The following is a 23,128-nucleotide window of genomic DNA, read 5'->3' on the forward strand; positions in this document are numbered from 1 at the left end:
CTCATTTTAATTTATGCTGCAAAGTGAGAGGGCTAGGGAGAATGATTTGGTAAACAGAGAAGAGGTAGTAAAAGCTTTGCGGAAGATGAAAGCCGGCAAGGCGGCGGGTTTGGATGGTATTGCAGTGGAATTTATTAAAATCACATGTTTACCAAATGGCGTCCTAGCTTCATCTCTTCGATGTATATCAACTGACTGTTATATTTCTCTCTTGTGTCTCCCCTGATGATGTGATTATTACACGAAAGTGCACTTGGGAACTTTTCGTGTTTCATTTTCCCCGTGGACTCATAGGAATATCTTGATCACACGCAAAATTGTGATCCTTTCCAATATATATATATATGTTTCTCCCCTATCCCTGGGGATAGGGGAGAAAGAATACTTCCCATGTATTCCCTGCGTGTCGTAGAAGACGACTAAAAGGGGAGGGAGCAGGGAGCTGGAAATCCTCCCCCTCTCATTTTTTTTAATTTTCCAAAAGAAGGAGCAGAGAAGGGTGCCAGGTGAGGATGTTCCCTCAAAGGCCCCAGTCCTCTGTTCTTAACGCTACCTCGCTAACGTGGGAAATGACGAATAGTATGAAAAAAAAAATATATATATATATATATATATATATATATATATATATATATATATATATATATATATATATATATATATTTTCTTTCTTTTAAACTATCTGCCATTTCCCGCATTAGCGAGGTAGCGTTAAGAACAGAGGACTGGGCCTTTGTGGAATATCCTCGCCTGGCCCCCCTCTGTTCCTTCTTTTGGAAAATTAAAAAAAAAGAAAAAAAAATATGAGAGGGGAGGATATTCCCTCAGAGACCCAGTCCTCTGTTCTTAACGCTACCTTGCTAACGTGGGAAATGGCGAATAATTTGAAAAATATATATATATATATAGGGAGCTGTGGTTTTAAAGCATCACACATGCCAGCTAAGAATGGATGTGAGCATGTGCGGCCTTTCTTTGTATGTTCCTAGTTGGAAACGGCAATCAAAAATGGAGAAAAAAATACCACACAAGGTAGCACCAGGAACAGATGAACAAAGGCCACCTCTACTCACATCCATTCTCTGTCATGTGTAATACACTGAAACTATAGCTCTCCCTCTACAACCAGGCTCTGTTTATATGAATTACACCCTTTTTATCCATATTTTCATTTTTATTATTGTATATTTTAGCATCATTCTTCATTTTCTCAGTAGTTTTGATATATTTCTTTTTGGTGATTCTTTGGCAGTTCCATTTATGCTTGTCATATTTATGTGTTTATATATTATATGCTGTTGCCCAGAAGACTGTTAACATATTGGCAGAAGATTTACCAGATTGTTGTGGCATACAGATTTCAATTTGATTGCAAGTCTACCATTTGATTTTTATTTTATTTAGAATTTACTCCTTGCATGTTTTATGATTTATTGTATGCATCTAGTCCTGTTTTATATTTCATGTGATGATCAACTTCACAGTGCTTGTCAAGTGTGGCAACAGCTCTACAGTCAGGATTCTTGCCATATTGTGGTCCTGTTTACCAGCGGTGTGTCTCATTAGTGGAGCAGACACTCAATCAGACAATGGTGAGATGTCTTTTCTGTTTGTTCATACCATGAACACTGTTTTTTGCATTTTTTTTTTTTGCATGATCACTGGTAGAATCATTATTAAACCCTTGGAAACAAGATTTTTATATTTTGCACAGAGGTTCCAGGAAGAAACATTTAAGTTAGTACTTCAGAATTCTCTTGGAAGGTTTGGTGATTTTGCAAGTGATATATACTAAAAAGTGGCATTGTTTGCATACAGTCAATCAGACTTAAAGTATAATGTACTGAAACCAAAGTCCACTTTCCATAGCCATGCCCTGCATACTGCTTCATGGTGTACTTCACCTGTCGATATTTCTTGTTTCAACCCACTGATAGCATACTCATACACCACATCAATCCAGTTTCACTCTGTCAGTCTCTAGAAATATCAGAAGTATATATCATCATCTGTCCTTTCCCACTTCCTAGTTTTTCCTTCCTTTTCAATCACCCTCGCTTCTGTAATTTTTCATAGTTTCTTGTCAGAGTTAATCTTCCCCTCACTAACAGTTGTATTTATGTATTGTATCAGAGGTAGAAAAATTTATGCAAGATTTTCTCTTGCTGATAGATAAGATATGTAGATAGGGATGGGGTTTGATTGGTGTTGAAGAAAATAGTCTGGTAAATAAAATGTAATTAAAGTATACTGGGTAGGTTCAGACATATAGAGTATGATGGAAGGAAGACTGACTCAGACAGTTTACCTGTTGGAATCAAAGAAAGGAAATGAGGAGGGGGAAACCAAGGAGGAAATTATAGTCCACTCTTATGTTTGTGCTGGCATGTTCGGTTTGTCTTCATCACAGTGTTATTAGACATACTTAAGGAATTCCTCACTTTTGAAGAGTCAGTCCCACAATTTAGCTTGAATTAGTTCTAGTTCGTCTGTTGCAATTTATCTTTTTCTTCCTCATACTCATAAAGCCATGAAAGAGAAAATGATTACCAGAAGAGCTAACACCACTTTATCTTGTCTTTGTCTTTCATCAAAACCTGATAAATCTTGTTCATAGGAGTAGGAAAATTTACAGTTCATATTTACAAATCATATTATGAGGGTTAATATTTGTACCTTACCAGGTGTATGGTAAAAATGCAGAGATGATAAGTACTGTTGGTATTTGGTAGTCTCTTGAGGGATAGCATGCATGTTTCTGGATACCACGACAAAAATCATAAAAGATGAAAGATGACACTGGATATCTTTCTTTAAATGAGCGAGAGAATTTTTAATGCTCACATTTAAGAGGAAGTAAGCTCAGAGATGGAAATTTGGACCATCACATTCAAAGGATTAAGGTTCATCCAGGGCTTGTTTCATTCAGAAAATCCCAAGGTTTTGAAGTACTATGTAAAGTGTGTATTATCTGTGATCTTTCAACAGCTGTTGAATCATAGTTGGGGATCATATGGGTGACCCTACTGCACATCTCTCTCCCTCCTAATAACTTCGTTCCACCCATTCCATTCCACCACCACTTCTAGCCATGTGGCTATTTTGATTAAGTTTCCTTTAAATGTTGTTGGTATTACCTTTATTTTGGTTACATTTGTTTTGTCAGATTATTAAGGGATGACAAACCTAGTGCCCCTCCCAGTTCATCCCAACCTAACCTAACCCTCTCTACCCGTCCACTCCACCACCACCTAAACCTCCATCAGTATGCTTTTCATTTAATTAAATATCATCTACAATCCTTATAATGTGGCAACAGCTGATGAATTAGAAAATTCATTCCACCTCTTTCCATGCAAGTGATATCTCATGCCCACATCACCATCTCTTTCAGTACCTTTTTTTGCCGAGTTTTCATGAAGTGCTGATGTTGTCTAAATTTTGTCATGACTGCCGTATGCAGATGGTATGTTTCAGTTTTAGTGTGTCCATAAGACTTGCATTTGAAAAATTTGCACAGCATCTTAAAGTCCTGTATGGCATGAGCATAGGAAAATTTTGAACAAGAGTGTAACCCCCCTTTAAAGCATGGGCATAAGTTGGTAACAGGCCTTAAAGGAATGTAACCCAATGCAACTCGTGGTACAGCAGTCCCTTGCCAACTATGTGATGTGTTCATGGAAGACCCCTTGGTTGCTAGAACTGCTGTTGGCAAGGTAATAGGCATGTGGGAAATGGTAAGTTAGGTGGAGGGACCCTATCTATCGATATCTCTGACACTTGTTTCAATTGGAACTCCCTCAAAGTAGTTGCCATGGCAAGAGTCTCCTTAACTAAAGAACTCCAGTGCCCCTTGAAAGATGAATCCTGGTAAACACTTCTTAATTGCATGTAATACTTCGAAACAGCAAGTTTGAATTACTATGGCTTATACCATTGACAGATACCAAAATGTCTTGCAACGAACACTGCATTTTTGCCACTTTGGAAGGATAATGAGTAAGTCCATGTTTTGCTCTAAATGTATCACTTTCCATGTCCTCTCTGGGTCACCATCACCTATATTAATAGCTATAGGAATGGAGGCTATACTTTGCTATGTATAAAGGGCAAAAAAACAAAAAACGAAAAGTAAAGGTATTTGTATTAAAAGTTTGTATGAAGATCACTTGTGGATGTGGAGTTCCTCATTTGGCACAAGTCACAGTAAGAAAGAACACTGCTGGCAAAGCATGGGTGATAAGGACAAGATGACAAGACTTCATTTATGTATTTGTGTATGCATCTTGCCAGCACCCAGCAGGATTCTACTGGGCTTGGATAGATACACCCTGTGGTTGTGTGACACTCCTCTGTTACGGCAAGGAAGCACTGATACTCAGGACTTTCTGCTTCAGTTTGTAACGTGGATCTCATTGTTTTTAGCGTGCATAATCAGAACCAAGCTTGATAATGCTGCAGTGTGCATGGGACATCCCTTGTATAGTGTTTGGGGGTTGACATGCTGTCAGTGGGCTGGAATTGGGCATCTTAGGAAAATAGTCTATGGGGTTTCTTTGTGGATAGTACATTTTGGTGTATATATTTATAGTCACCATAGGACTAATTTTTATGTGAAAGTCCTGGCGTTACCCAGAACTTTTCTAACTGCTCTTTGATGCGACTTGTATCTAATAATCTAAGCGCTTGACACATATCATGATTTACTTTTAACCTAGTACAGTGAGCATAATAAGCATGAAAAGGTTTTTAATACAATCGAGTTGATGAGTGGCCTTTGTGACAGTATATTTATTAGTGATTTCACAAATCCATAGAGACTGCCAAGATTTTTCTCGTTCTTGTTGACTGGTAAGTTTTTATTTGTTACTTTCATATTGATGCATGGTCTATTTATAGCAATCATCTTTTCTCTAGATACAAAGCCCTTTGTCTTAGTTTTTGTTCAAATATTTTAGGAAGCTTTGAAACCTTAAAAGATAAATGAATCTAATTGTTGATAGTATTAAACTGAAAACAAAACATTTGTTTTCCCCATTAGGAAATATATACATACCACAAGTAATTGCTTGCTCTCAGTGAGTAACTTTCTAGCCTACTTGATGTTATGTTGTCCCCTCCGAGTAACTACCACGCCCTTCTTCAATAGATTTTTTACCTTAATTAACATTTATGCTGTTATTTATTGGCCGAGACATCCTCACTTTCATCCGTCAAAACTTTGATCCTTACATATTCCCCTCACCACCCATTCTCCTTCCTTCACATTATTTTTTTTTTTTTTTCATACATATTTGCCTTCCCTGCATAGCGAGGTAGCATATTTTTTTTTTTTTTCGCCTTATGCAGAGCATGTAATAAAGTTTTGTATGCAGTTGAACTGAGTTCAGTTATAATTGGATCCAATTGCTGTTAAGTACATTTCGCAGTAATTAGATACTTTACGTTAATTTCAGGCCCATGCACAAAATCCTGGGCAGTTTGAAGCTGCAGATAAGGACTTCATGATCGTATCACTGGACCTGTTGTCTGGGTTAGCAGAGGGACTTAATGGTCATGTGGGACAGCTGGTTCAGCAGTCTAATATTATGCAGCTGCTTTACCAGGCAATGCAGGTACAACAGATGGGGTGTGTGTGCATGTGTAACTTAACCAGGTTAGGTTATCATAAGTGTAGAATGGTGTGTTAGCCATTGTGTTTCAGTATATTGATATATATGTTGGTTTGCTTTCATAGTAATTTTTTCTTTCTCTTAGGTTATTTTCAGTAGTTACTAATACATATTGTGATTGTAATTAGATATGAAAAGTCCTTAGTTTTTGCATATAGTATTAAGAGTCATAGATTAATAAATCCCAAAATCCCTGAATCTAACCCCATGAAAATTTCTAACAGGACCCCATGCCAGAAGTTAGACAAAGCTCCTTTGCACTACTGGGTGACCTGACCAAAGCATGTTTCCAGTATGTGGCTCCTTGTATATGTAAGTAGATTTTTTTTTAGTTTATTTAACAAATTTGGTAAGACTATTCATGTATTTATGTAGTAAAACTAATGTATTAGTTATGTGGTTGTTCTAATATTTGAGGTAAAGTTTTTTTTTTTTTTTTTTTTAGTTTACTGCTTGCTTTATAAAATGGGAATATAGTTTTTATGATTGTAGTGTTTTCTTCATATTTAATTTTTCAGTTAGTCCTTTGTAATTATACTTGTGATAGAAATAAAGAGTATCAAAGAAAGATTATCCCTGGGGATAGGGGAGAAAGAATACTTCCCACGTATTCCCTGCGTGTCATAGAAGGCGACTAAAAGGGGAGGGAGCGGGTGGCTGGAAGTCGTCCCCCCCCCCCCCCCCCCCCCCCCCCAAAAAAAAAAAAAAAAAGAAGAAGAAGAAGAAGGAACAGAGAAGGGGGCCAGGTGAGGATATTCCCTCTAAGGCCCAGTCCTCTGTTCTGAACGCTACCTCGCTAATGCGGGAAATGGCAAATAGTATGAATGAAAAGAAAAGAAAAAGAAATATAGACAAGGGATTTGTAAATTTGATTGTTACTAAGTCCTGTAAGTTAACTCCAACAGTGCATCTGGATTGTGTATTTGTATATACAGGATCCTCTATGAACCCTTTTATTGCACTGTGCAACTTTCAAGGGTGTATGTAGTCAAGTACACCATGCTATGGTTATGGCTCTCATCCATCACCCCTTCATTTATATTCCCAGCTGATGTTTGATTCCGTAAGTTAGTCATAGATGTTACCAGGAACTGTACAACACACCGGAAAAGAAAAATATGTACCATTGTCACTTATAAATCATATGAAAATGAAACTGCATTCTCATAGTAGGAAGGAGATTTATGGATTTTTTCATGAAATTAAGATTTATTCTATGTAGATAATGTTCTGTCTTTAAGGTGAATACATGAATATTTATGAATTGTAAAAAAAAAAAAAAAAAAAAAAAAAAAAAAAAAAAAAAGACGGGTAGATTATATGTTTGCTATGTGTGAAATCCTAACTGGAGAAATCCATAATGTGTTTAGATTGATACAAATCACTCTTACAAAAAACTCATTATCATATATTTACATAAATAACAAGGCTCCATGCCACCTGCTAGAGTACGCATTCATCATATCTTTGCCATTCAACACTAGTATAGATGAAAGCTTATTATTTTTCTGGGAGTATGTATAACAGTCTACTTGTCTACATCTCTGAGCCCTGTTCTCTGGCAACTCCTTTGAGGGGGTGGCCTCGGCAAAGGAGTCTCCACAGCTGTTGAATTCCAGTGCTGCTGCTTACCCTTTAGTGTCTCACCTGTAATAGGCCTCTGGCAGAGGGCAGCTCCAAGCACAGTGTTTTCAGTTTCTTCTCTCTGATGTTGCTACCATCTACTACCTGATGTGGCTGCCTTATGTTCTTGCTTTATTTTTTAGAGTTATATGTGATAGAGACATCTGTAAGGGAGAAAAAAATTCTTTTTTTTTTTTTTTATTGAAATATGGAAAACAAAAACATTTCACAGTGAAAGGGTGAAGTTATCCCCCTCAGTTCATTTGATTCTTGGTTGTAGATTAGGAAATGCACTGAAATGGAGTATTTTATGATTTAGACATTTTCTGATTGTTCTCCCTTCACTCATTATCCATTGTACCAAAGTCTATACTCTCTGTACTCCTTCCTTGACATTCCTTAGCTGATCTTTATTATCATTGAGGCTCCTATTAAACTTTGTAAAATTGTCTCCATTGCTTGAATTCTACGTTTACTCATTAAGCCATTCTATGTATTGAGACTCATCATTACAAAGATAGATAGTAGTTACAGTTACACAGTTCTTAGTATACCTTACCACACTGTATTGATCTCATTTTCATATTACTCTCGCTCATATTATATATTGACTACAAATTGTGCTGTTTTCCCTGGGGATAGGGGAGAAAGAATACTTCCCACGTTTTCCCTGCGTGTTGTAAAAGGTGACTAAAAGGGGAGGGAGCTGGGGGCTGGAAATCCTCCCCTACCTTTTTTTTTTTAATTTTCCAAAAGAAGGAACAGGGAAGGGGGCCAAATGAGGATATTCCCTCTAAGGCTCAGTCCTCTGTTTGTAACACGAGGTAAGACTTCCATCTATTTCATCTATATTCTCTTATGTTTTCCAGAATATGGAGATGATTATTAATTCAAACATTTGGTAAGAACTTCCTGAAGAGAATTGTTTAGATAGAATACATGAAAAATACAATTTGATGTATCATTCTCCGATTATAATTTGAATGTTTTGAAATGATCAAAAGCATTCATGTGCTAGGAGAGAGATTTTCCTCTGATTTTCTAAATGTTTAGGTCATTATTAGGAGAACAGTAAAGGAAAGATCATAGGTGGTTGACAGCTACTGACCAGGGAGGTATGCTACTGGTACTACCCACATGGGTATCGAGAAGGTTAGTGACTGCTGTGTAGTAAGCCAGCACTTAAGAGACTCAAGTTGCGCTCCTCTGACCCAGTTAGCTGTCTTTTCTTTCCACCTCACCCACACATGGACTAATGGTGTTCTCTCCACAAACATACAAGCTCTCCTTGTCAGATGACACTTTACAGCATTTTACTCTCACAGCTGATTCTTTGGAACTAGATTTTCCTGCAATGACCGCTGGGCACTAACTCTCCCTTTTGACAAAATGGTAAGAGTAATGTAGATATAAGTAGTCATTAGAAACATTAGGCAGGAGCATTGGATAGAAGTTGGTAGGAACATTTGGTGGAAAGATTAGCTAGAAGTAGTAGGTAGAAGTTGGTAGGAACATTAGATGGGAGCATTAGCTGGAAGTAGTAGGTAGTAACATTAAGTTGAAGTAGTTGGTCAGAACTTTAGGTAGGAGCCTCTGGAAACATTGCACCTGAGTTGCCATTTGCTTGTTAATGGTGAGGCAGAAAAGGCCAAGAAGTGGCACTGGGGTTCACCGGTTATGGATACTTTAAACATGGCCACCCACTTCAGGGACTTCCTGGCAGAAACAGGCATTGAGATATAGTGAAGGAGACAAACTTTCTTCTGACAAGTATTAGAATAGCTTTTAAGTAAATGGATAAGAGATTGTTTAGCAAGCTGTTTTTATAGTGCATAAGGCAAAACAGATTGTGCTTCTAAAGTTTGGTCACTGCACGTAAAGAATCACAAAAAGCCAGGAGAGAATGTCCATAGGAAGGCAATGAAGATAGTACCAGAATTAAGAGAACTCATGGTAGGACTAGATGGAATGAAAAAGTAATGGGGTGTATGAGAAATAACGGAATGTAAAGATGAATTGTGTTGTAATGGAGTGAATGAAACATAGTACTTTAAGGTGGTTTGGGCTTGGGGAAAGAATGCTAGACTGGAGTTCACAGGGAGAGTGTTTGATAGTATGATTAAGGAAGTTGGCACGAGAGGAAGACCACCTGCGACATGGGGAAGTAGATTGGAAGAGAAATGTTAGGAGAATGCATGAAATGGTATTTGTGAGGGAGGCATATAATGATGGGAAAAGGGAAACTTTTTGTCATGGCCACCCCTTTGATGCGAGTTCCTGGAGGGAATGGGCGTCAGATATAGACATAAAGTTAGAGGAGAGACTTGAATCTTTAAATTTGTCCACCATCCAAGAGAGAAAAGTGAGGGGTGTCCTGATCATAACCTTTAAGTTGTTAAACCAAATTGATGATGTTGATGTAACAATTCTTTCAAAGAAGTAGTGTAGGACAATCAGAGGACATACCATTAAATTGAGTAAGAAACTTGGTGAAAGATGTATGCAAAGAAATACTTTTATGGTGTGGTAAAAGATATGTGGAAAGAAATACTTTTATGGTGTGTGGTGTGAGAGTAGTGAATGGATGGAATTAACTGAAAGAGGTTGTGGAAAATGTGGACATGTTACAGAATTTTGAAAGGTTTTATGGTAGTAGAGAATGTTAGAAGAGTTGGTGCCTCACAAATGTAAAACACCATCCCTGTTTAATATTATACTTGATTGCTGTTTCCTGTGTCAGTGAGGTAGCACCAGGAAACAGATGAAGAATGGCCCATTCATTCATACACACACATTTTTTTTTATTATTATTATTATTATACTTTGTAGCTGTCTCCTGCTTTAGCAAGGTAGTGCAAGGAAACAGATGAAAGAATGGCCCAACCCACCCACATACACATGTATATACATACACGTCCACACACGCACATATACATACCTATACATCGCAACATATATATATATATATATATATATATTTTTTTTTCTTTTCTTTTTCTTTCAAACTATTTGAAAAAAAAAGAAAAAAATATATATATATATATATATATATATATACGTTGCGATGTATGAAACATAGTACTTTAAGGTGGTTTGGGCTTGGGGAAAGAATGCTAGACTGGAGTTCACAGGGAGAGTGTTTGAAGTATAAAAAAAAAAGAAAAAAAAAAAAATATATGTGAATAAGAGCAAGGTTATTAGGTACAGTAGGGGTGAGGGTCAAGTCAATTGGGAGGTGAGTTTGAATGGAGAAAAACTGGAGGAAGTGAAGTGTTTTAGATATCTGGGAGTGGATCTGTCAGCGGATGGAACCATGGAAGCGGAAGTGGATCATAGGGTGGGGGAGGGGGCGAAAATTTTGGGAGCCTTGAAAAATGTGTGGAAGTCGAGAACATTATCTCGGAAAGCAAAAATGGGTATGTTTGAAGGAATAGTGGTACCAACAATGTTGTATGGTTGCGAGGCGTGGGCTATGGATAGAGATGTGCGCAGGAGGATGGATGTGCTGGAAATGAGATGTTTGAGGAAAATGTGTGGTGTGAGGTGGTTTGATCGAGTAAGTAACGTAAGGGTAAGAGAGATGTGTGGAAATAAAAAGAGCGTGGTTGAGAGAGCAGAAGAGGGTGTTTTGAAATGGTTTGGGCACATGGAGAGAATGAGTGAGGAAAGATTGACCAAGAGGATATATGTGTCGGAGGTGGAGGGAACGAGGAGAAGAGGGAGACCAAATTGGAGGTGGAAAGATGGAGTGAAAAAGATTTTGTGTGATCGGGGCCTGAACATGCAGGAGGGTGAAAGGAGGGCAAGGAATAGAGTGAATTGGAGCGATGTGGTATACAGGGGTTGACGTGCTGTCAGTGGATTGAATCAAGGCATGTGAAGCGTCTGGGGTAAACCATGGAAAGCTGTGTAGGTATGTATATTTGCGTGTGTGGACGTGTGTATGTACATGTGTATGGGGGGGGGTTGGGCCATTTCTTTCGTCTGTTTCCTTGCGCTACCTCGCAAACGCGGGAGACAGCGACAAAGTATAAAAAAAAAAAAAAAAAAATATATATATATATATATATGTACACACACAGACATATACATATATACACATGTACACAATTCATACTGTCTGCCCTTATTCATTCCTGTCGCCGCCCCACTACACATGAAATAACAACCCCCTCCCCCCTCATGTGCGCGAGGTAACGCCAGGAAAAGACAACAGAGGCCACATTCGTTCACACTCAGTCTCTACCTGTCATGTATAATGCACCGAAACCACAGCTCCCTTTCCACATCCAGACCCCACAGAACTTTCCATGGTTTACCCCAGACACTTCACATACCCTGGTTCAATCCATTGACAGCACGTCGACCCCGGGATACCACATCGTCCCTAATTCACTCTATTCTTTGCACACCTTTCACCCTCCTGCATGTTCAGGCCTCAGTCACTCAAAATCTTTTTCACTCCATCTTTCCACTTCCAATTTGGTCTCCCACTTCTCCTTGTTCCCTCCACCACTGACACATATATCCTCTTTGTCGATCTTTCCTCACTTATTATCTCCATGTGACCAAACCATTTCCAAACACCCTCTTCTGCTCTCTCAGCCACACTTTTTATTACCACACATCTCTCATACCCTTTCATTACTTATTCGATCAAACCACCTCACACCACATATTCTCGTCAAACACCTCATTTCCAGCACATCCACCCTCCTCTGCACAACTCTATCTATAACCCATACTTGCTTACGTTCATCCATTGCTGTCACTACCTCATCAGTACACACACAAAATCACTACCTCATCAGTACACACACAAATTTATCACAATTATTAAAATGTAATAATCAAAATTTCTAATGTTGCTAAAGTTCTGTTATTTGTTTATGTTGGATGTTTTTTGTCTGATGTAATTTTTTCTCTTTCAGCTGAATTTATGCCTATTCTTGGTCAAAACTTGAATCCTGAATTGATATCAGTATGCAACAATGCAACGTGGGCCATAGGTGAAATATCTGTGAAGCTTGGTGAGTACCATTTATTGAGTTTTGCTTCAGCTGTACTTCTTTTGCCAGAGATTTAAGTCTTAAACTTAGTTTCTTAACTTTATAGATGCTTTTTCTTGTTGTAACATTTTCAGTTTTTGTAATGCTCCCAGTTTTTATAGTATAATTTCCTCTTTTTTTTTTCTTCTTCTTTTCATATGTAATATAAACTCCATAATCCCTTTAACCTTTCCAATTTTTTCATCCTGCAAATTATTTATATAAGTACCTCTTGTAATATACCAGAAAGATGATAAACAAAAATATAATAAACCTAGCAAAATGATTGGAAAGATAATTTAACACCTTGACAAGTGAAACACAAATAGTGCTAGGTTTAAGCACAGTAAGTTTTAAAGGAGGATTAGGTGAATGTCTGAAAGCTGCTCCAGATGAACGAATGCTGAAAGGGGCATGCTGTAAGTGTGGTTGTAGAGAATAATAGTGCCTTTATCTATCTATCTATATCTCTGATGCCTGTTCCCTCCGGGAACTCCCATCAGGGGATGGCCATGGCAGAATAGTCTCCATTTATCCTTGTCCTTACATGCTTCCCTCACATATGCCATTCCATGCATTTTTCCTCTGTTTCTCTCCCTCCAGTATTCCTCCATCCTATTTCCCCATGTCACAGGTGGTCTTCCACTCACTCCAACCTCTGATTGTACTAATATACACTCCTTGTAAACTTTCCAGTCTTGCATTCTTTCCACATGCCCAAACCACCTCAAAGTATTACTTTTCACCCATTGTACCACTCCACAATTCACTCCCTTTGCATTCCTTGCCATATCACATCTCTCATACACCCTTTCATTATTTTCTTCAATCCATCTAGTCACATCACATGCTCTTCTCAAAAACCTCATTTTCACACCCTGGATTATTTACCTCTGTTCCTCATTCCATGTCCATGTTTTGGCTGCATAGGTCAGGGTTGGGATGATTTTGCTGTCCCTAATCCTCTCTTCACTTCCATACTTACTCCTCTACCCTTCATTATTCTGCTAAAGTACCCATTTACTCCTGTACCCTGTACTGCTCTCTCCCTTATCTCTCCTTCCATATCATCACATTTACCCAGTGAAGCTCTCAGATACTTAAATTCCCTCACTTCTTCCAGTGTTTTTCTCCCCATATCCACAGCATAATTTAGTATACTTTCTTGTTTCCCTCTGTATTGTTTTACAAAACTTATAATTTCACTGTTTCCTTTCAAACACCATTACTCTTACTTGCATTTACATTCAATCTCTAATTCTTACACACATCATAAAACACACTCAATCTTCTGCAACTCATCTTCACTCTCCTCAAACATTACAGTATCATCTGCCACTGCACCCCTTTTCCCTAATTTTGCTTTTCTTTTTTATCACTCCATCCATACATAGATTAAAAAGCCATGCCTCACACCTACATGTTTCTTAAAACTTTCATGCAGCTCTTCATCCTCTCTTGCACACACATTTTCTCCTCTACAGAGGGCTTTTACACCTTTCAGCATTTGTCTCCCAATACCATATATCCTTAACACATCCTACAAAGCATTCCACTCGACTGTCATATGCTTTCTATAGATCCATAGAAGCTTTAAGATAAGTGGTATCTTCAGGGATTGTTGCATGCTTTGCTATTTAGCAAAGTATGATTGTAGGTTACATGTTGATAGATGGTAAAGAGAGAGAGAGTAGCTACCTGCCAACAGGCTCTCTAACATTTTGCTGTATAGCAGGGCTAGCAACATCTAAAATTGCCAAGGAATTTATGTAAGCCATATAACTTCGTACAGGTTATCCATAAAGGAACAAGATGAAATAGTTCATTGGAGTGTATAATGTCGAAGTGGAATAGAATAGGATACAGCAAACTTGATGTTTGCAAGGTGACCAACATGAAATTTCTCTTTGACGAAACATATTTGAATGAGATCAATAGATCATCCTGCCAACCTCATATCTGAACAGGAGAGTCATGAAAAGGGTCATAAGATTCACCCAGAAATAACTGCCAACTCAGTCTTCACTTCCATTGATACAAACAATGCAATTAAATCCTTAAAGAACTATCCTGGTATAGGCCTTGATAGCATATGAACCACCCAGGTATAGGCCTTGTTAGCATATCAAACTTTCAACCAAAACTCTTGGGTCTATTTGCCATCTGCATCCAAGCACATACATGTTCTTCAGCCACTCCTAAAACCTTCCAAGCCTCCCAGCTCCTCCTCCTCCTACTGTTACCCTATGTCACTTCTGTCCTCTGTATCCAAACTCATAGAGTTCTGATCCACAGGAGAATCAAACAGAACATCTCATTCTCACTAGCACAACATGGCTTTAATAAGTTGGGAGGTGATAAAGGATAGGGTGATGGGGAAAAGAAGTTAACAGTTGCTATAAAAAGGGAATGTGTGTGGTTGGGTGATATATGAGAGAAAATAGCTGAAGTTTAGAGAAAGGTACAGAAGCTTAAATATATGGCAAATTAGGGTTAGGTTGAGCCAGTGTCAGCAGACTTGAGGGAGAATAAGAAAATGTGGAAGGAACTAGGTAATGTGATGAGAACAAATGGAAGCATCACTGAAGGGGGCAAACAGGAAAGTGGTAACCAGTAGAGATGGGGTGAAGAGATAAGAGTGAGGAGTTGAAAGATTGTTGAATGTTTTTGATGGCATGTAAAATGAATTTGATGTTGGGTGGCAGACATCAGACATTTATGTCATATAGGTATGAAAGGTGGGAAAATCATGGTAAGTGGTTTGATGAAAAGAGAATTGCTGGTAACCTTTTGTCAGATGAAGTGTGGAAAGGTGGCTGGAATGTATGGGATTGCAATTGAACATCTTCAGAAAGAGTGTGATTATGTTGTTCATAGGTTGTAGGATTTTCATTGCATGTGAAACATGTGGGGTAAACCATGGAAATGTTTGTGGGACCTGGATGTGGATAAGGAACTGTGGCTTCAGTGAATTACACATGGCAGCTAGAGACTGAGTTTGAATGAATGTGGCCTTTTTTGTCCAATTTCCTGGTGCTCCCTCGCTGATGCAGGGGTGGTGATGCTGTTTCTTGTTGGGCTGGGTGGTGCCAGGAATGGATGAAGGCAAGCAAGTATGAATATGTACATGGGATATGGAGAAAGAATGCTGCCCATATATACCCTGCAAACAGTAGAAAGTGACTAAGAGGGGTGGGAGCAAGCGGCTGAAAACCCTCCCTTCATGTATCACTTTCAAATAAAAGGAATAGACCAAAGAGTCATACAGAGGATATAGTGAGTTAATTTTTTCTTTTTTTTTTTGGGGGGGGGGGGTGGATGGCGGCAGCTGCAGCAGCAGTCACTAGACAGAACAAGGGCATATGATGTAGTCAGGAAACAACAGGAAGGTTTTGGCTAGGGGGCTGTGGTTTTGATGCATTACACAACAGCGAGAGCATGGATGTGGTTGAATGAGGCCATTTTCCCTTTTGTTCATAGCTCTCCCTCGCAAATGCAGGAAGCATCAGATAAGTATGAATAAGGAGTGGCAGTCAAAACGATCTCCCAAGTTAGTTGGCTCTATATCATTGTGTGATGCCTGTGGTGTAGATATATTTTTAGACAAAATAGCTTCAACATTTTTTTATACAGCTTTTCATAAGTGGTGTTTATTTTTTATGCATATGTCTGGTTAACGATCAAAGTTTTTATTTTGTTTACAATATACTGTGATATTCTCAGGAATTTTGTTTTTGTCTTATTAGTTTCCATCATCTGTTTCAGGCCCAGAAATGCGTGTGTACATAAATCTCGTTCTTAATGACTTAATCTTCATCATTAACAAGCCGAACACTCCAAAAACTTTACTTGAGAATACTGGTATGTACTGCATACTGTGAAGTACTTAGCTGCACAGAGTTCATTGTTATTATAGAATTGTCTTAAAGTTCCTAGTTAAAATTGATAAACAGTAAACTTGATGAGAAATTATCTCATCTTTAGTGTATCAAAAGTGTAGTTAACATAGCATTCCTCATATTATTTAAAAAGATGTTCAATGTAATACTAAACTCTTAAAGAAATTTGAAGATGGGAATGTATTGCCTCTCCCAGTCACAACCCTGTCTTGTAAGTGCTTCATAACAACACTTGGTCTACCCATTTGGTAACATGGATCCCCTGTTTGATTGCAAAGTCCTTACTGCAAAGAATTTTCTATTACCCATGAAGTTATTACATCTTCAGCTTCATTTGGGTATTTTGTGTTCATCAGATATGAATATTAGTGGGGGTTCCCTGATACCTTCAACATTGTCAGGGAAAGGACAAGGTAGAACAGTCATATTGGTTAATTGCCTGCTCGTAATGAAGTTCTTGTATATTTTTGAATTAGCAAAGTTGATTTGTAGCAGGTTGGGCTGAGCTGTTAACCGTTACACTGCTTTTACTATATATTGTAGCTGCACCACCATTTACTTCATATAACCATCCCTTCTTGTCATATCAATGGGTCATTCATTGATTCTTAAGGTATTAAGGGCTTTTGGCATGCATGCCTGTAGAGAGAAGGTTTATTACAACTTTACTTTTAGATTATGATCCTCAGAACTCACACTTGATCTGTTCCGATGCAGCATTATATGAAGTTTGTTTTTAAGAAGTGGTTAATACTCTGGCCCATACCAGCCCAGTTCGTAACTAGTTGCTGTTACCTGCATCCTATTGCTGTGCTACCTTTTCCTATCTGTCACCACTAAGTGGAGAGGAAACTTGGATTGGAATTCATACAGTAGTAGTAACATTGGCATTTGATAACTCTTAGAAAAAATTATTCCAGTTAACTGCAGATATTAGATAAGCTTGTATGTTTTATTTTCTGTGAGGCATCAGAAATCCAAGGTTTCTTTCTAAGGTACATAAAATTGATTTTGATATATAATAGTATGCATTACAAGTGAAATGTTTTGCCTGTATAGATACTATTCTAGTGATGAGTTACTTCTGATTAAGATTTTTTTTGTGTACAGTACTTAATTTGGGAGGGAGTAGCTGTCCCTCCCGAAGGCCCCGCTCCTTTTGGTTTAGACTGGTTTAACTATACCGAACACAGGACCTGTTGGTAGTTGGCCTGCCCTGTGTAGCACTTGAGTATTCACCTGTTTAAATGATTTGAAGGATATAATTATTTTAGTTATGTTGTCAGCAGCCTCTCTATGAATCAATTTGTACATTTATTAAGGTTTGATCAGCAAGCTGTTTTATATATATACTGTTGATGTTTTGATGAGTAATTGGCAATTTTGTATCATTACTGCCTTGTGTCACTCAGTTTATACGTTTTTGATTATTATTATTATTGTTATTATTATTATTATTATTATTATTATTATTAGTATTATTATTATTGTTATTATTATTATTACTCGTTATTGTTACCAATCTCCCCATGGGTTTGTTATCATTATGTCATGGTTTTCTTTCTCCTTTTCTTTTTTCCTGCGTGTTGCTGTGCTCTTTAGCCATTACAATTGGACGCCTAGGCTATGTGTGCCCCAATGAAGTGGCTCCCCTGTTGCAACAGTTTATCAGGCAGTGGTGTGTAAACCCTCAGTTTCAGTTGTATCTTTGACTTCCATTTAGCATTATCTCCTTATTAATGTTCTAGTACTACTTTTTTTATTATTATTATCAATGCCTCTTCACTGTAACACTCAAGCTGTATCTTTTTTGCTAAAGTTATTCTCTATTTAGCAGCTCTTCACATTTGTTATATTAACAATGTGAAACTGATCATTTTTGTGCTGGATGTGGACACTCAGACCAAAGAAGAAGGGTCATACCCGTATGTCTCTCTTCCAGTCTTGTTCATTCATTTTCCTAAAAGTGGATAAGGTTTTACCTATTGCTTAGTAAATCTTTTCCATTTTGAAAAGGAAAATTGAGATGGCTTGATAAGAAGTTGAGTTTTTCTTTCTTTTGTGTGCTCTACATCTTGTGCTTTAGTGAGTCACCAACAATCAACCCTTTATAGTAAGCTTTAAATATTTGCTATTAAGAGTGTGGGTTTAACTTCCTTCACTACCTAGCCTGGGTTATTGGTTCACTGAGCTTTATTTCTATTGTAGCCACTCACAAAGCACACTGCTCAAGTCTTTAATTTATTTGGGACATATTTTATTTAGCATGAATTTTTAAAAATTTTTAAATTATTTTGTTAAATGAACCGATTTGCCCAGGTTAGGTGGATTTTGTTGCTATTAACATAGCTTATGTGTTTTTAGTGTTTTAGTATAATTTGAAATAAAAGTATCTAATTATGTAGACATCTTTAGTTATTAAGTTTTTTACATTGGAATTTATTTTATTTAGTGTGTGTATGTTTTATGTGTGAAAGTGAGGGAATGTGAAAGCCTTCTTCAGCCTTCCCTCCCTCCATTCCCATCTATCTCTATCCTTTTATCTTCGTTGTTTTTTGAGGTACTTCAAGACAATAACCCATCAACAAACACAAAAAGTAATTCTGTGAGAAATTAGATATATTATTATTGAGCTGATAAAGTAGGAAAAGAAAATAAGTACAAAATGGAAACTACCAGGAGACAAAACTGTAGATGCAGAAAAGAAAGGTGTGAAAATAGATGAGGATTATGATAAAAGAAGCAAGAGTAAGAAAGAGAACAGGATGAGAAAATGTAAAATGAATTTGTAAAAGTACTGAAATCCCATAAAAGAGAATAAAAATGAATGAAGGAAAAGTTGTACACAAAAATGGAAAGGAATCTAGATACTATTCACATACATCAACAAAGCAGAAACCAGGAAAACAAGAGATTGGGCCATTTAAAGGAAATATTTAAAAATGACTCCAAAGAACTATGCAGGATGTTGCTCAAACATCATAAATAGGTATTCAGCCAAGATTGCAAGAATATATTGTAAGATGAACTATTTAGGTAATGTGACAGAATATGCTCATATACATAGAAATACGTTTTCCAAAAGAAGGAACAGAGAAGAGGGCCAGGTGAGGATATTTCCTCAAAGGCCCAGTCCTCTGTTCTTAACGCTACCTCGCTGTCGCGGGAAATGGCGGATAGTATAAAAAAAAAAGAAAAAAAAAAAACAGAAATACTGGAAGATGATATATCTATTTATCTATCTATCTGATGCCAGTTCCCAACAGAGGGATGATATAATCAAAGCAAATGGAATTCCAGGTATATTCCTAAAGAGAAAATATATTGTTGCAGGCTGGATGAGAGCAAAAGTCTAGGCATCCTCAAATTGGCATATTTATTTCATATTAACATAGTAGAGGATCTAAGCTGTACTTAAATGATATAGACCCATTAGCTTGATTTTGCATGGAATACAAGTCTCTGAAAAAGTGATAAAAGGATAAATATTAAATCATCTTATCGGGAAGAGATGTATAAACAAAGGCCAACTTGGATTTATGACAAATATGCAAATCCAGCTTACTCTATTTAATGACATGAACATTTAATTTTTTTTTTTCAAAAGCACTAGCAAATTATGCCATAGGATTTTGCTGAAGAACATTGCTAAACAAAACATGAAAATGCAAAATTGGAAGATGGACTGAAGAGTTTCTCCTGACAGACTTAACTGTGTCTGAGGAGGAAGATTTCCTGTTCGGGGTACCACAGGGAATAGTTTTAACTTTGGTACTTTCTTTGGTAATGGTATCAGACTTTGACAGCAAAATAGGTAAAGGCATAGTAAGAAGCGTTGCTAATAACATCTGGTAAAGGAAAATGATTGTATCAGAGACAGATCAGATTAGGATGCAAGAAGGGAGTTTCCAAATCAGCAAAAGTGAACTTCATTATTTGAGCAGATAATTTATTGGATGAGGAAAGATTCGTTAGTGATACCATATAAATGACCATCAGGGGAGGTGGACAAATTTATAAGATTTGGATTTCTTCATGTGAGAAATTAGATTACAGAAAATACTGCCCACATATTCCATGCATGTTGTAGATGGCAACTAAAATAAGTGGGAGCAGGAGGCTGAAAATCCTCCCCTCATGTTTTAATCTCCAAAAAAAAGATTTTTCTCTATAATTCTGGCTCGTTCATCTGTTCTTGATGCTGCCTTACTATTGCGAGAAATGGTGAATATGTATGAAAACAATTCTATCATATTGAGATGAGTGTTATGATGAGAACTTCAACCATGAAAGGTGTAAGATACAGAGTAATTAAGTATTCAAGAATAGCATTGAACACACCTAACAAATGTGACAGTAATGTGTGACAGCCCAGCTGAGAAGCTAGGGCAGTTATTCACTGTACTATGAGTAGAAGTAAGAAATGTGCATGGAAGAACTACTGAAACGTATAAAGATTACTTGACAGGTTGTTGAGATCGGTCTCAAATGAACCAGGAGGACAAATAATAGTAAAATTCTTATGATAACATGGTTAGATGCACTAAGTCAAGTAAGTGAGAACTCTTGAATCACTGTGAATGAGCACACTAGGGATGGCAACACATTCATAATCTACATTACAGAAACCTGATTAAACAAAAGTGAAAGATGAAACGGAAAGATAAAGCAGAATTGGAACAATTTGAAGCATTCAGATCGTATAGAACCACATTTAGACAGGAATGTGTAGCAATGCATTTTTTGATAAGCTTGAAATAATACAGATGAAGATGAGGAATAATGAATGTAAATATATTGTAGTGAATATGTAGGAAATGTTTGAGGACAATAAGTGGCATAAGGAGGGTTGATTGAGTAAGAACTGATAGGGTAAGGTTGAGAAGTATGGATGAGAGAGCTGAAGCACGTGTGCTGAAATAGTGTAGACAACATATGGAGAGGATGTCTTGAGGTATACACACCATAAGTGGAGGTAACAACGAAAAGTGGAAAACCAAGGAGAAGGTGTAAGGATGGAGTGAGAGGCCTTTATTGTTTGGTGTCTGAACATGGAAGCTTTGAGTCACAGAAGGGATAGAGCAAATTGCAGCTATGTGGTATACAGGGACAACATATTGTTATTGGGCAGAACTGGGACATATAAAATAGTCAAAGGAAACCACGGAGAGATGTGTAGGACGTGGTGGTGGATAGGTGGTTTTGGTTTCGGGGCATTGACAGCTAGAGATTGATTTTAACATTCCTGATGCTACCTTGGTAATATGGGAAATGGCAAACAAAAATTAAAAAGGTTATAGTGAGCATTCTAGCCATAAACAAAATACACCTCATATCATAAGGTAGGAACGACTAATAGGTAGAAGTAGTAGGTGGGAACATTAGGTAGTAGTCAGTAGGAACATTAGGTAGGAGCCTCTGCAAACAATGCACTAGACTGGCCCTCTGCCAGTGGCCTGTTAAGGATGATGCATTAAAGGCTAATAAGCGGCTCAGGAGTTTGCTAGTTATGGAGAGACTATTGCTGTGGCCACCTCTTTGAGAGAGATCATGAACAGAACAGGCATCAGAGATAGATAGGTAGATAGATCATATAGACCACCAAAAAACAATTTAAATGATGTTCCAGAAATATTTACTGAAATTGTAGAGATATTGAAAGGGTTGGAGAAACTGTGTGATGATTATTGGGCTGGTTACCTTAATGTCCGTTGCATTGAGTGATGGGAAAGAGGAGTAGAATATTGGTAAAGAGGCAAAGAAGAGGAAAAAATACTGGATCACTGTATGTTGGTGTGAGTACAGTCAGGGTATTGAAGGATGACTGAAACATGCTTTCTAGATAAGTAGGTCCTTATTTCTGATAAGACAGTACAATACACAAACTTACATTGCAACAATGCATGAGGACAGTAGCTGATCAAAACCAAAGACTGGTGGGTAATAAGAGGTGCCAGAAGTCAATAGCTAACTATTTGACATGATAGTATTATAAAGTATGAGGTAAAGTAATTATATTGTTACATATGGGGTTACATAATTACAGTCTCACAATCACCAGATGGAGAAAATTCTGGACTAACGTTAAGTGTGAATTATTCAACCTTGTAAACTACAGACCAATAAGAGGGGAAAATTTGATAGATCTTCTATACAGATCACATGACATTATTTTTAAAAGTAGATGTGACTGATTGATGGAGGTATATCAGATCTTTATACATCATGAAAATTACTGCATTGTATAATTTGGGAATTAATGAATGAGAATGTTACAACAACAGAGAACAGTAGCAGATCAAGTGATATGAACTTTCACCAAGACAGATTAGATTAGATGGAGAGTAATGAAAGGACTGTAAACCTAAATTGGAGTGAGACATTCAAAGGAAATAACATAGTAACAAAAATATACTTTGATACTCTGTTTCCAAGAGCTGGCTGCTTATGTACCCCCAGCCACTAGCTAGACTCCGTGATACTAGGCAGGCTAATGTGTCAGTTACTATGTAACCATTGGAAACTCAGAGGTATGCCAATTTCTTAACTGTTTCTTCCCCTGCACCTTGAAGAAGCTTTGCAACTCTCTACCTTCTCATGTCCTTACAAATACATATGATCTGGCATGCTTTAAAAGACAGGTTTTTCACTTCATCCAAAATTTGTCATTACTTTTCCTTTTTCCTTGTCTCTTCTTTCTCATTTTCATAATCCTTTCTATAGTTGAAGTAAGTCCCAGCCTTGAAGTTGGACTTTTTCTGTGACTGGACCCATAAACATTTAGAAGAAAATAATTAGTGGCTGATATCAAATGAAAAGAAAGCCTGCTGAAGAAATCAAGAGACAGTAAACTGGATGAACAGAAGAATAGCATGGAGAGAAGAAG

At 37.4% G+C, this 23,128-nt stretch overlaps 1 protein-coding gene across 3 annotated transcripts in view; it reads left to right on the forward strand.

Moving 5' to 3' along the window:
• Positions 1-23,128, forward strand: part of Tnpo (transportin 1) — a 78,781-nt gene that overhangs the window by 40,125 nt on the left and 15,528 nt on the right. For 2 of the 3 annotated variants that reach the window (XM_071661138.1, XM_071661137.1), the window contains 6 exons: positions 1,485-1,592; positions 5,457-5,615; positions 5,897-5,984; positions 12,227-12,325; positions 16,109-16,204; positions 17,845-17,920. In XM_071661138.1, the coding sequence (XP_071517239.1) occupies positions 1,485-1,592; positions 5,457-5,615; positions 5,897-5,984; positions 12,227-12,325; positions 16,109-16,204; positions 17,845-17,920 (626 nt within the window). The remainder of the gene's footprint in view (positions 1-1,484; positions 1,593-5,456; positions 5,616-5,896; positions 5,985-12,226; positions 12,326-16,108; positions 16,205-17,844; positions 17,921-23,128) is intronic. The other variant, XR_011712619.1, reaches the window with a different exon arrangement.

The sequence above is a fragment of the Panulirus ornatus genome, chromosome 73, assembly GCF_036320965.1.
Source record: "Panulirus ornatus isolate Po-2019 chromosome 73, ASM3632096v1, whole genome shotgun sequence".
In the NCBI taxonomy this organism is placed as follows: Eukaryota; Metazoa; Arthropoda; class Malacostraca; order Decapoda; family Palinuridae; genus Panulirus; species Panulirus ornatus.